The sequence below is a fragment of the Solanum lycopersicum genome, chromosome 8 (assembly GCF_036512215.1).
Source record: "Solanum lycopersicum chromosome 8, SLM_r2.1".
In the NCBI taxonomy this organism is placed as follows: Eukaryota; Viridiplantae; Streptophyta; class Magnoliopsida; order Solanales; family Solanaceae; genus Solanum; species Solanum lycopersicum.
The window spans coordinates 25,180,412-25,195,546 of NC_090807.1; the positions used below are offsets into that span (position 1 = coordinate 25,180,412).

The following is a 15,135-nucleotide window of genomic DNA, read 5'->3' on the forward strand; positions in this document are numbered from 1 at the left end:
TGTGTAGCAAACGTACCATCGTCTTCAACTCAACCGCAACTCTAGCCAGTCTTCATTACACCGGATTTCATGGTGAGCTAACGCTTCTAGCTTGGACTAGATCTTCTTCTTCATGTGTTGATGCCTTGAACTTCCGGCATGGACTAGCTTTTTATTTATTGTAGCTTTCTCGATACTCTTAGAATTAGTAATTTGAGGATAGATGTTCTTATGATGATGACTTCCAGATTTTGGGGTTAATGATTTATAAATTTTAGAAGTTGTTTGATTGATTTCATTAATGAGTTTTATGTCTTCCGCATTGTATTCTTTTTGTTATGCTTGAAATGGTGGGGTTTAGATTGGTTGGTTCACTCACATAGTAGGATAAGTGTGGGTGCCACTCCCGGCTCGATTTGGGTCGTGACAAACCTTGTATCAGAGCATTAGGTTCGTTGGTCTCATCACACAAGAACGAGTCTAGTAGAGTCTTAAGGAACGGCAGGGGGACGCCTTTACTTTTCTTTGGGAGGCTATAGGACTTTAGGAAAATCCCATTCTTTCTTTCTTTCATGCTATTACTTGGATCCAATTGGTATCTAGGTGATACAAATTGGTATCTCACCATCTTCACTCTATTTCGCAGATGGTTAGAACTAGAGCAACAACCGCGCCAACACCAGCACTGGCAAGACAAGAGGCGTCTAAGCTAGCCACTGAGACTGTAGCTCAAAGAGGAGCAGTGACAAGAGGCCGTGGTAGAGGATGTCCTCTAGAGGAAGAGGAGAAGCATCTAGCCCATCTGGTACTAGGGAGGTGACTCCTCCAACGACTAAGGAAGTAGTAAGAGAAGGTGAGGAAGGGGAAAATGAGCAGGTGCAGAATGAGGAACTACCACCCCAACCTACCCCAGAGATGATCAATCAGGTACTTACTTATCTTAGCGGGTTAACTAATCAGGGTCAGACACCTCCAATGTTTTCTGCACCAGTACCTCAGGTTCCGGAGGTACAACATGCAACTATTGTGGCTCCCCGCATGGATGACTCATTGGAAATAGGCACGTTTCCTCGATTAACTACAGGGCCTATAAAGACTAGTGATCAGCATGAACTTTTCAGTTAAGTTCCTTAAATTGAAACCTCCAGTCTTCAAGGGTGCTGAATCTAAGGATGCCTATAATTTTCTTGTTGATTGTCATGAGCTACTGCAGAAGATCGGTATAGTAGAACGATTTGGTGTTGAGTTTGTGACCTATAAGTTTCAAGGGAACGCCAAAATGTGGTGGCGGTCACATGTCGAGTGTCAACCAATAGAGGACCCACCTATATCTTGGGCATCATTCTCTAGTTTTTTTATGGAGAAGTATATACCCCGTACCTTGAGGGATAGGAGGAGAGATGAGTTTCTAAGCCTAAAGCAAGGCAGGATGTCGGTTACTGCTTATGAGGCTAGGTTTCGTGCATTATCCAGATATGCCACCCAGCTTTGCTTCAGTCCACAAGAGTGGATTCACCATCTTGTGAAGGGGTTGAGGTCAGAGTTTTGGATTTCAGCCTTACAGGTAGCGGCTACAGTGAAATCTTTTCAGGAAGTGGTAGACTTCGTGATAGAGGTAGAGGGAGTGAAGCCAGATGACTTCACCACGGCACCGACATCAAAAAGGTTTCGTAAGGGAGGTGAGTTTAATGGTTCCTACTCCAAAGGACAGGGTTCAGGAGGATACTCAATCCGACCTATTCAGTCTTCACTCCAGACTGTAGTTAGGGGTCCATCACAGACCGGTCAACATTTCTCTGAATTTGGAGGTTATCCCCAGACTTCGTCATCCTCACAGAGGCCGATGATTGAATCCAAAGAGTGTTATGGATGTGGGGAGACTGGACATATTAAGAGGTACTGTCCAAAACAGAGTTACAGACCCCCAATGATCAGAGGTAGAGGTGGTCATGGAAGAGGCCGTTATTCGGGAGGACGTGGTGGCCGAGGTAATGGTGGTCACCAAAACGGCTGGGGTGACGGGAAAACTAGAGCCACTACGGCACGACATTGTAGAGGCAACGGGCAGACAGGTGATAGGGCTCATTGTTATGCTTTCCCTAGGAGATCTGAAGCGGAGACATCGGATGCTGTCATCACAGGTAATCTCTTGGTTTGCGATTGCATGGCTTCCGTATTATTTGTTCCTGGATCCACATTTTCATATGTATCTTCTTCATTTGCTACTGGTCTTAATTTACATTGTGAATGGCTTGACATGCCTATTCGTGTTTCTACTCCGGTGGGTGAGTCTGTGATAGTTGAAAAGGTGTATAGGTCTTGTCTTGTAACGTTTGTGGGGAGCAATACTAATGTAGACTTGGTTATCTTAGAAATGGTTTAATTCAATGTAATTCTGGGTATGACTTGGTTTTCTCCAAATTTTGCAATCTTGGATTGTAATGCTAAAACTGTGACGTTAGCCAAGCCTCGGACAGATCCGTTGGTGTGGGAGGGTGACTACACTTCCAATACGGTTCGTAGCATCTCCTTTCTTCGTGCTAAGAAAATGGTTAGTAGGGCTTGTTTAGCGTTCTTGGCACATCTCAAAGATGATACTACCCAAGTACCTTCAATTGAGTCGGTTTCAATAGTCCGCGAGTTTTTAGATGTGTTTCCTGCAGACCTTCCTGGTATGCCACCGGATAGAGATATTGACTTCTGCATCGATCTTGAACCGGGTACTCGCCCCATTTCTATACCACCTTATAGAATGGCTCCCGCTTTGTTAAGAGATGTAAAGGCCCAACTTCAAGATTTGTTAAGCAAAGGCTTCATTAGAACAAGTGCATCTCCTTGTGGTGCTCCGGTTTTTTTTGTGAAGAAGACGGATGGAAGTTTTCAAATGTGCATTGACTACAGACAACTGAATAAAGTAATTGTTAAGAACAAGTATCCTCTTTCTCGCATTGATGATTTGTTCGATCAGTTACAATGTGCTTGTACCTTCTCAAAAATCGATTTGAGATTTGGTTATCACCTATTGAAAATACGGGCAACGGATGTGCCCAAGACTGCTTTTCAGACTAGGTAGGGGCATTACGAGTTCTTAGTAATGTCTTTTGGGCTTACATATGCCCCTGCTACTTTCATGAGTTTGATGAACGGGATTTTCAAGCTATACCTAGATCTCTTTGTCATCGTATTCATTGATGATATACTGGTATACTCAAAGAGCAAGAAAGAACATGAGGAGCACTTGAGACTTGTGTTGGAAATGTTGAGGGAGAGAAAGCTTTATGCAAAATTCTCTAAGTATGAGTTTTGGCTAGATTCAGTGTCCTTCTTGGGGCACGTAGTTTTTAAGAATGGAGTGATGGTGGATCCATCTAAGATTGAAACAGTGAGGAATTGGGTAAGACCTACTAATTTGTCAAAAGTAAGGAGCTTTGTTGGTTTAGCTAGCTACTACCGCCGATTTATCAAGGGGTTCTCTTCTATTGCTTCCCAATTGACAAGCTTGACTAAGCAGAATGTTCCATTTTTCTGGTCGGACGAGTGCAAAGAAAGCTTTCAGAAACTCAAGACTTTGTGAATTACTGCACCCATTCTCACCTTGCCAGTGGAAGGTAAGAACTTTATTGTTTATTGTGATGCATCTTATTCGGGTTTGGGTGCAGTGCTAATGCAAGAGAAAAATGTAATCGCTTATGCTTTAAGGCAATTAAAGATGCACGAACGCAATTACCCGACCCATTATTTGGAGTTGCCCGCGGTAGTATTTGCATTAAAGCAATGGAGGCACTATCTATATGGGTTAAGTGTCAAGTCTATACGGATCACCGTAGCCTACAGTATGTTTTTACATAGAAGGATTTGAACTCGAGACAGAGGAGATGGATGGAATTACTAAAGGACTACGATATCACTATCTTCTTTCATCCGGGAAACGCTAATGTTGTGGCAGGTTCTTTAAGTAGAAAGGCAGGGAGCATGGGAAGTCTAGCCCACTTACAAGATTCTAGACGCCCATTGGCTAGAGAGGTTCAGACTCTGGCTAACGACTTTATGAGGTTAGAAGTAAATGAGAAGGGAGGATTTTTGGCAAGTGTGGAGGCGAGTTCTTCTTTTCTTGACAAGATCAAGGGAAAACAGTTTGATGATGAGAAACTAAACCGAATTCGGGATATGGTGTTGCGAGGATAGGCTAAAGAAGCAATAATGGACGAGGAAGATGTTTTGAGAATTAAGGGAAGGGTATGTGTGCCTCGTGTTGATGATTTGATCCACACAATTCTTACAGAGGCTCATAGTTCCGGATATTCTATACATCCTGGTTCTACCAAGATGTACCGTGACCTAAAGAAACACTTTTGGTGGAGTAGAATGAACCATGACATTGTTGATTTTGTTGTTAGCAAGTAAAGTATGAACACCAGAGGCTCGGAGGAACACTTCAGAGAATGCCCAATCCTTAATGGAAGTCGGAGAGAATTGCAATAGACTTCGTGGTTGGTCTTCCAAAGACACTGGGGAAGTTTTACATTATTTGGGTAATTGTGGACAGATTAACTAAGTCTGATCACTTTATCCCGGTCAAGGTGACCTACAATGCAGAGAAGTTAGCCAGACTCTACATCTCAGAAATTGTGCGATTGCATGGAGTTCCACTTTCAATCATATCGGATAGAGGTACACAGTTTACTTCTATGTTTTGGAGAACATTGCATGCTAAATTAGGGACTAGGTTGGACCATAGTACTACATTTCACCCTTAGACCGATGGTCAGTCTGAGCGAACAATCCAAGTGTTGGAGGATATTCTTCGTGCATATGTGATAGAATTTGGAGGTCATTGGGATAACTTCTTACCCTTAGCAAAGTTCTCATACAACAATATCTATCACTCAAGTATTGATATGGCCCCATTTGAGGCACTGTATGGGAGAAGATGTAGGTCTCGCATTGGGTGGTTTGATGCATTTGAAGTTAGACTGTGGGGTACTGATCTTCTGAGAGAATCGTTACATAAAGTGAAATGCATTCAAGAAAAGATTTTAGCGGCTTAAAATAGAAAAAAAGAATATGCAGATCGAAAGGTTAGGTACTTGGAGTTTATGGAGGGTGAGCAAGTCTTGCTGAAGGTTTTGCCCATGAAAAGCGTGATGCGGTTTGGTAAACGAGGTAAGCTAAGCCCAAGGTATATTGGTCCATTTGATGTTCTGAAGTGCGTGGGGAAGGTAGCTTATGAATTAGCCTTGCCCCCAGGACTGTCCGGAGTGCACCCACTATTTCATGTGTCTATGTTGAAAAGATACCATGGGGATGGAAACTACATCACTCGTTGGGATTCAAATCTGCTTGATGAGAATTTGTCTTCTGAGGACGAGCCTGTTGCTATTCTAGATAGAGAAGTCCGCAGGTTGAGGTCAAGAGAGATTGCATCCATCAAGGTTCAATGGAAGAATCGACCAGTTGAAGAATCCACTTTGGAGAAAGAGGCTGATATACAAGAATGATACCCACATCTATTTACAGATTCAGGTACTCCTTTTTGCCCTTGTTTCTTTTCTTGTGATCGTTCGAGGATGGAAGATGGGTAATTTGGTATCTATTGTATCGAACTTTTTAGTCATTTTGAGCAGCTGATTTTATTTTTGGAAAAACTGGTTGAGACGACGGATCCCACGACAGACCGTCATGGGCACGACGGATCGTCGAGGGGTCTCATTCCAAAACACTTAGATTTATGAAATTTGGGTACTGAAATCGACTCCCTAAACTTCATGACGGAATGGCAGGACGGACCGTCACAAGCGTGACGGAATGGCAGGACGGACCGTCACAGGCGTGACGGACCGTCATAGGCCCTTCAGTAAATATCAGTCTCTGAACTCTGTGACGACTCAGCAGGACATACCGTCGTAGGCACGATGGCACGTCACAGACTGTGTAATCCCAGGCAGGGTCAGATTTTTGTTAAATGTTTTAAGGGGCATTTTGGACTATTCCTGCTATAATTATAAATCTAGTGGGTTAATGTTAATAATTTAAGTACTAGAGGGTTAAAGGAGATAACCTTGAATTAATTAATGGGTTAATTTATCATCTTTTATACTTAATTATATGCTAATTAAGGTAAAAGAAAGATGGTTGGAATAAGAAAAATAGAAAGAACAAGAGAGGGAGAAACGATCGAGAGAGAGAGGAACAAAGAGGGAAACAACGCTTTGGGGAGTTTGCGTGCTTGATCACGAATCTTCGGTGGAGGTAGGTTATGGTTTTTATGCTATTCGTAGTAACTTCTTAATAGCGAATGATATGTATTGGGTAGTGTTGTAAACCCTTCTATATGCTTAATTGTATGCTTGTATGAATGTGATTATATAATTGTGATAACATAAGCATGATGAAGCTATTGAATCTTAAATCTTGAAAACCCTAATCTACTTTGTTAATGATGATGCCTTGGTATAAAAGAAGGCTTGATGAACGAAAGTAGTGAGATTAGGGGATCGGGTGCCACGTTTCTGTACCAGGATAGTATATGAAGATCGGAGTGTCACGTTCTGACACCAGGATAATATATGGATCGGGTGCCACGTTCCGGTAGCAGGATAGTATATGAGGATCGGAGTGTCACATTCCAACACCAGGATAGTATATGGATTGGGTGCCATGTTCCGGTACCAGGATAGTATATGGATCAGAGTGCCATGTTCCGGCACAAGGATAGAATATAGATCGGGTGTCACGTTCCGACACCAGAATAGTATGATGAGGATTGGAGTGTCACGTTCCGACACCAGGATAGTATATGGAGTGGAGTGTCACGTACCGACACGAGAGAAATAAAGATAACGAATCTTGAAAAATGTTAATATACTCAATTTAATGAACCTAATTCCCAAATGAGTATGATGGGGAGGCGTGAGTCCTCATTGATGTGTTTGGTGTTGTGACCAAGGGTTACGGTAATTGTAAATACCGCATGTAGAGTATTGTAGTAGATTTTATGATATTATCTTATATATATTGTTTTCTATTTTGAGTTAGCCGATGATATATACTCAGTACTCGTGTTTTGCACTGACCACTACTTGTAATTGTTTTCTTTGTTATTTGTTGAGTGTAGCAAACGTACCGTCGTCTTCAACTCAACCGCAACTCTAGCCAGTCTTCATTACACCATATTTGAGGGTGAGCTAACGCTTCTAGCTTGGACTGGAACTTCTTCTTCATGTCTTGATGCCTTGAAGTTCCGGCATGGACTAACTTTTTATTTTTTCTAGCTTTCTAGATACTCTTAGAATTAATAATTTGAGGATAGATGTTCTTGTGATGATGACTTCCATTATTTTGGGTTAATGATTTATAAATTTTATAAGTTGTTTGATTGATTTTGTTAATGAGTTTTAAGTCTTCCGCATTGTATTCTGTTCATTATGCTTGAAATGGTGGAGTTTAGATTGGTTTCTTCACTCACATAGTGGGATAAGTGTGGGTGCCACTCGCGGCTCGATTTGGGTCATGACAGTAAGAACATGAATTCTTATATAATATATTTGAATTTTTTTATTATGAGTTATGAGTTAAAAAACTCCATAACTAGGGTTGTGTGAACCATAGGCAAATAATGAGGTAAATCCTAACTAAAATAACAATTCTATAATAGTGTCTTGCATGTATTATTAATTCTTTCGCTTAGAAGTCTTTTAAACAGATGGCTAATGTTATAAATCGCCTTAAAGCTACTTGCTGGACCAAGGTGGTAGATAGTAGGAAAAGTATTATCAACATAGATTTAGTGTATACTATCTAATAGGCTAGTATTGATTGGTACGAGGTAATAACTTAGTCAAATATCAAATACGATGCTTAATATGAGGTAAAGATAAGGGTTAGGATAGCAACACACGTAGCCGGACCAAGGTACGGAGTGAAATTTTCTAGATGTCGGACCAAGGATTTAGAAATACATAACTTATTACTTTGCATGCAAGATACTAGGAAAGAATTGTTATGGTTAGAATTATCAAGTTATGAACCTGTGGGGAACACGTAAACCCTAGTTACTTCGATCAATTGATTAAACTCAAACATTCAAAGCTGTTAAGTGTCTCTTTCAATTTCGTTAGTTATTTTTATTCATTTAGAAATAGAAACCCCCCTTTTATTGTTTTTGCTTTCCAAGGAAGTAATTCACCGAACAATACTAAAAATAGGTTAAAGTTAAGTCTAAGCTATTTTCCTCGTGGGAACGATCCCAACCCCACTAGTTGGGTTATTTACTTGACACGACCATTTTTACTTCTTATTTGAGAAGTAAGTTTCAGCGTATCAAATTTTGGCGCCGCTACCGAGGATTATATCTTTTAGATTAAATTGAACTTATTACTATAGTATAGTTGATATTTTCTTGATTTTACTTTGTTTTATTGTTCTTGATTTGTGCAGAACCAACCTCCTTGTATGCCAAATGCACAGAGAGAAAGAGAACCCTTGTTTCCCTACGATCACGAATTAGAGCGTACATTACACAACATTAATCGAAACCTGGGAATAAATGATGATGATCCAAACCAGAACATCCCAGCTCCTATTGATGTTCATGATCAGTTGTTACCCGATGCTTCGGGGGAACACCAACAGAGGGGACAAAATCCCGTTCCACGGCCTCAAGCATACTATAGAGGCTATGATAACATAGCAGACATCGATGGGCCACTTGTGTTGCCTCCTCTACCCACAGGACACACCGTTGTGGTAACTAGTAGCCTAATGCAAATGCTCACTGCCAGAGGTTTGTTTTCAGGGCTACCTTCTTAGGATCCACATGCCCATATAGCTAAGGTAAGGGCAGTGTGTAAAAGTTGTGTAGGGAGGCCTGATTTGGATTTAGATGTAATACGGCTCAGAGTGTTTCCTCTCACACTGACGGGAGAGGCTGCTATATGGTTCACTGAGCTCCCGTACAACTGAATTTTCACTTCGAACCAACTAAGGGATGTTTTCTTAGCACGCTACTATCCGGTCTCCAAGAAACTAAACCACAAAGACAGAGTGAACAACTTTGTGGCACTACTAGGAGAGTTAGTTAGTAGTTCTTGGGATAGATTCACCTCATTCTTGATAAGTGTTCCAAATCACCGTACAGATGATGAGTCACTAAAGGAATACTTCTATCGTGGACATGATGATAATAATAAAGCGGTGTTGGACACTATAGAAGGTGGATCTTATGGGTAATGTCCTTATGCTGACATTGCCGAAAAATTAGAGAAAATCTCCCGGAATAATAAAGCTTGGAGTACTAGGAAGTCAGATATCGGGAGAAACACCTTCACAGTGCAGTCCACTCACAACCCAGCCACAGATGAGATTCGTAAAGAAATGTCTCAGATGAGAACTGAGCTTGGATTGGTACTAAAACATGTCAGTGGGGTGCAGAAAAGATAAATGCAGTCAACTTTTTTCCGAAACCACCGCCACCTAATGATGAATGCTATTATGTGGAGGACACCTATGTAGTAAATGAGAAGACGGGGGGTTTCTGACCAAGCACCCAAGGCTCAAATCATGATAATTGGAGCCAAGGTGAAGGGAACCAAGGTCGGATCTATGGTAACTACAACCGTGAGGGTCATTTTGTTCGAGATGGAAACTACAACTGCGACAACAACTTCAACATGGGTAACTACTGTAACAGAAATGATAGGAATGGGACCTATGTCCCTCCTAAAATCATGAAGTTACTCTTAGGGATGGTGGAGATATTATGGCACGATTTGAGGATATGTTGCACAAAATGATGAGGAGGTTTGATGCTAGTGATGAGCACATTAAAGAGTTAAGGTGTGATTTAACAGGTATTGTGCAAAAAGTCGATACACAAGCAATATCGATTAAGCAAATCGAGTTGCAAATGGCCCAATTATCTGTGATTGTGAACACACGGCAACCGGGCACTCTTCCTAATAACACCGTCCAAAATCAGAAAAATGATGCACATTGTATAGCAATAACCACTCGTGGTGGCAAGCAAACCATTGACCCACCTATGCCGTCTAATCAGGAAAAAATGAGAAAGGATGATGATAAGGTGGTAAGGGGTAGTGGTGAAGTAGAAGAGAGCACTGGAAAAGATGTGGAAGTCCCTATGAAGGTAATTCTCATGCCTAGACCACCACCACCCTTCCATCAGAGATTAGTGCAAAAGACCAAGGATGGTAAATATTGGCGTTTTATTACAATGCTGAAGCAACATTCTATCAATGTCCCTCTGGTAGAAGCTTTTGAACAAATGCTCGGTTATGCCATGTTTATGAAAGATCTGGTTACAAAGAAAAGGTCGGTCACTTTCGAGGATTATGATAGACTGCAGCATTGCAGTGCTATTGCTACAAGATCTCTTGTACAAAAGAAAGAAGATCCGGGTGCGTTCACTATTCCTTGTACAGTCAGGTCATTATATTTTGCAAAAGCATTATGTGATCTGGGGGCAAGCATAAATCTCATGCCCCTCTCGATTTACAAGAAGTTGGGTTTGGTTGACCCAAAATCCACTGCGATGCGGCTATTGATGGCTGATCGAACAGTGTAAAGGCCTATAGGGATACTTCATGATATGCTAATAAAAGTGGAGTCATTCATATATTCGGCGGATTTTGTTTTTCTTGATTATGAAGTCGATTTTGAAGTGCCTATTATTATTGGGAGGTCATTCCTTGCTACAGGTAGAGCCGTAGTTGATATGGAAAAGGGGCAGATGAAATTTCGGTTAAACAAAGAAGAAGCGACCTTCAACGTTTGTAGGACCATGAGGTAGAGTGGTGAACTCCAATTGGTATCAGCCATATCCCACAAAGAAAAGATGAAGAACGAGAATGAAGAAAAAAGTGCAAAACAAGAGTTTATGGTTGGGGATTTGGTACTTTTAGATAAATATGGGTTGCCTTGTCTTCCGGGCAAGCTCAAGGCCACACGGACTGGCCCTTACTTGATCACCCAAGTATCCCCTAATGGAGCAGTTCAGTTAAAAACCAAGGAGGGAGTTCAGTTTATGGTGAATAGAGAACGAATAAAACTCTACTTTGGGCGTAGTGCATCGGTGAATGAAATGATAGAGGCATACCATCTTGATGAAGGCTGAGTAATCAAGTGTCCTCAGCTGTGCCGCGACGTTAAATCAGGCGCTTGTTTTGAGGCAACCTAATACTTATAGTTTTTTTCCTTTCTTTCTTTCTAGTAATGGTAGCATTTTCTACTAATGGGTTTTAGATTTGAGTCCAATTGGTATCTGACCATCTTCACTCTCTTTCGGAGATGGTTAAAACTAGAGTAACGACTACGTCAACACCAACACCGGCCAGACAAGAAACAACTGAGCCAGCCACTGGGGCTGTGGCTCGAGGAAGAACAGCGGCGAGGGGCCGTGGAAGAGATCGTGGGAGGACGTCCTCTAGGGGAAGAGGACGAATGCCTAGCCCATCTGAAACTAGGGCAGTGACTCCTCCACCGACTGAGGAAGTAATAATAGAAGGGGAGGATGGGGAAACTGAACAAGTGCAAAATGAGGAAATGCCAACCCAACCTACCCCAGAGATGATCAATCAGGTTCTGGCTTATTTTAGCGGGTTATCTGATCAAGGTCAGGCACCTCCAGTGTTTTCTGCGCCAACACCTCCGGTTTCAGAAGTACAACATGCGGCTACTATGGCTCCCCGCATGGATGTTCCATTGGACATAGGCATATTTCCACGTCTGACTACTGGGCCTATAATGACAAATGATCAGCATGAACTTTTCAGTAAGTTCTTGAAATTGAAACCTCCGGTCTTCAAGGGTGCTGAATCGGAGGATGCTTATGATTTTCTGGTTGACTGTCACGAGCTACTACACAAGATGGGTATAGTAGAACGGTTTGGTGTGGAGTTTGTGACTTATCAGTTTCAAGGGAACGCCAAAATGTGGTGGCGGTCACATATCGAGTGTCAACCAATAGAGGCACCACCTATGACTTGGGCCTCATTCTCTAGTTTTTTTATGGAGAAGTATATCCCCCGGACTTTGAGGGATAGGAAAAGGGATGAGTTCTTGAGCCTAGAGCAAGGTAGGATGTCGGTTAATGCTTATGAGGCTAAGTTTCATGCACTATCCAGATATGCTACTCAACTCTGTTTCAGTCCTCAAGAGCGGATTCGCCGATTTGTGAAGGGGTTGAGGTTAGAATTGCGGATTTCGGCCTTACAGATAGCGGCAACGGTAAAATCCTTCCAAGAAGTGGTAGACTTTGTGATAGAAGTGGAAGGAGTGAAGCCAGACGACTTCACCACAACATCGACATCAAAAAGGTTTCGAAAGGGAGGTGATTTTAATGGTTCTTACACTAAAGGACAGGGTTCGGGTAGTTACGTAGTTCGACCCATTCATTCTTCACTATAGACTGTAGTTGGGGGTCCACCTCCGACCGGTCAACACTTCTCTGAGAGACCTATGCATGAACCCATAGAGTGCTATGGATGTGGGGAAATTGGACATATTAAGAGATATTGTCCAAAACAGAGTTACAGACCTCCAAATGTTAGAGGTAGAGGTGGTCATGGCAGAGGCCGTTATTCTGAAGGACGTGGTGGTCGAGGAAATGGTGGTCACCAAAACGGCCGAGGTGATGGGCAAACTGGAGCCACTACATCACAACAAGGTAGGGGCAACGGACAGATGAACGATAGGGCCCATTGTTACGTTTTTCCTGGGCGGTCTGAAGCGGAGGCATCTGATGCTATCATCACAGGTAATCTTTTGGTTTGTGATTGCATGGCTTCTGTATTGTTTGATCCTAGATCCACATTTTCTTATGTATCTTCCTCATTTGCTAATGGTCTAAATTTACATTGTGAATTACTTGATATGCCTATTCGTGTCTCTACTCCGGTGGGTGAGTCTGTGGTAGTTGAAAAGGTATATAGGTCTTGTTTGGTAAACTTTGTGGGGAGCAACACTTATGTAGATTTGGTTATCTTAGAAATGGATGATTTTTATGTGATTCTGGGTATGACTTGGCTTTCTCCGCAATTTGCAATCTTGGATTGTAATGCTAAAATGGTGACGTTAGCGAAGCTTGGGACAGACCCGTTAGTGTGGGAGGGTGACTACACTTCCAATCCGGTACGTATCATCTCCTTTCTTCGTGCTAAGAAAATGGTTAGTAAAGGGTGTTTAGCTTTCTTGGCACATCTCAAGGATGACACTACCCAAGTACCTTCGATTGAGTCAGTTTAAGTAGTTCGTGAGTTTCTTGATGTGTACCTTGCAGATCTTCCTAGTATGCCACAGGATAGGGATATTGACTTCTGTATTGATCTCGAACCGGGCACACGCCCCATTTCTATACCCCCTTATAGAATGGCTCCCGCGGAGTTAAGAGAGTTAAAGGCACAACTTCAAGAGTTATTGAACAAAGGCTTCATTAGACCAAGTGCATCTCCTTGGGGTGCTCCGGTTTTGTTTGTAAAGAAGAAGGATGGCAGTTTTCGAATGTGCATAGACTACAAGCAACTGAATAAGGTAACCATAAAGAACAAGTATCCTCTTCCTCGCATTGATGACTTGTTCGATCAATTACAAGGTGCTTGTGTCTTGTCTAAGATTGACTTGAGATTCGGTTATCATCAATTGAAAATACGGGCAGCGGATGTGCCAAAGACTGCTTTTCGAACGAGGTATGGGCATTACGAATTTGTAGTGATGTCTTTTGGTCTTACAAATGCCCCTGCTGCATTCATGAGCTTGATGAACGGGATTTTTAAGCCATATTTGGACCTCTTCGTGATCGTATTTATTGATGATATATTGGTATACTCAAAGAGCAAGAAGGAACATGAAGAGCATTTGAGAATGGTATTGGAAATGTTGAGGGAGAAAAAGCTTTATGCCAAGTTCTCTAAGTGTGAGTTTTGGCTAGATGCAGTGTCCTTCTTGGGACACGTGGTTTCTAAGGATGGAGTGATGGTGGATCCTTCTAAGATTGAGACAGTGAAGAATTGGGTAAGACCTACTAATGTGTCAGAAATAAGGAGCTTTGTTGGGTTAGCTAGCTACTACCGCCGATTCGTCAAGGGATTATCTTCTATTGCATCCCAATTGACGAACTGGACTAAGTAGAATGTTCCATTTGTATGGTCGGACGAATGTAAGGAAAGCTTTCAGAAGCTCAAGACTTTGTTGACTACCGCACCTATCCTTACCTTGACAGTAGAGGGTAAGAACTTCATTGTTTATTGTGATGCATCCTATTCTGGTTTGGGTGCAGTACTAATGCAAGAGAAGAGTGTGATTGCTTATGCTTTAAGACAATTAAAAGTGCATGAACGTAATTATCCCACTCATGATTCGGAATTAGCTGCGGTAGGGTTTGCATTAAAACAATGGAGACACTATTTATATGGGATTAAGTGTGAGATCTATACGGATCATCGTAGCCTTCAGTATGTCTTTACTCAGAAAGATTTGAACTTAAGACAGAGGAGATGGATGGAGTTACTAAAGGACTACGATATCACTATCTTGTATCATCCGGGGAAGGCGAATGTTGTAGCGGATGCTTTAAGTAGGAAGGCGGGAAGCATGGGAAGTCTAGCTCACTTGCAAGCTTCTAGACGCCCATTGTCTAGAGAGGTTCAAACTCTAGCTAATGACTTGATGAGATTAGAAGTAAATGAGAGGGGAGGATTGTTGGCTTCTGTGGAGGCAAGATCTTTCTTCCTTGACAAGATTAAGGGAAGAGAGTCTGTTGATGAGAAACTGCGCAGAATTCAAGATAAGGTATTGCGAGGAGAGGCTAAGGAAGCACAAATCGATGAAGAAGGTGTTTTGAGGATCAAGGGAAGGGTATGTGTACCCCATGTCGATGATTTCATCAACACTATTCTAATAGAGGCTCATAGTTCAAGGTATTCGATACATCCGGGTGCAACCAAGATGTACCGTGACCTAAAGCAATACTTTTGGTGGAGTAGAATGAAGCGTGACATTATGGATTTTATTGCAAAATGTCCAAACTGTCAACAACTAAAGTATGAACACCAGAGGCCCGGAGGAACACTTCAGAGAATGCCCATTCCTGAATGGAAATGGGAGAGAATTGCAATGGACTTTGTGGTTGGTCTTCCAAGGACA

The 15,135-nt window shown here is 42.0% G+C and overlaps 1 protein-coding gene across 1 annotated transcript; it reads left to right on the top strand.

The window, feature by feature from the left end:
- The first annotated feature begins 9,736 nt into the window (after nucleotides 1-9,736).
- LOC138337869 (uncharacterized) lies at nucleotides 9,737-10,561 on the top strand. The gene has a single exon (XM_069288306.1). The coding sequence runs from the start codon at nucleotides 9,737-9,739 to the stop codon at nucleotides 10,559-10,561; it is 825 nt and encodes a 274-aa protein (XP_069144407.1).
- The last annotated feature ends 4,574 nt before the right edge of the window (nucleotides 10,562-15,135 follow it).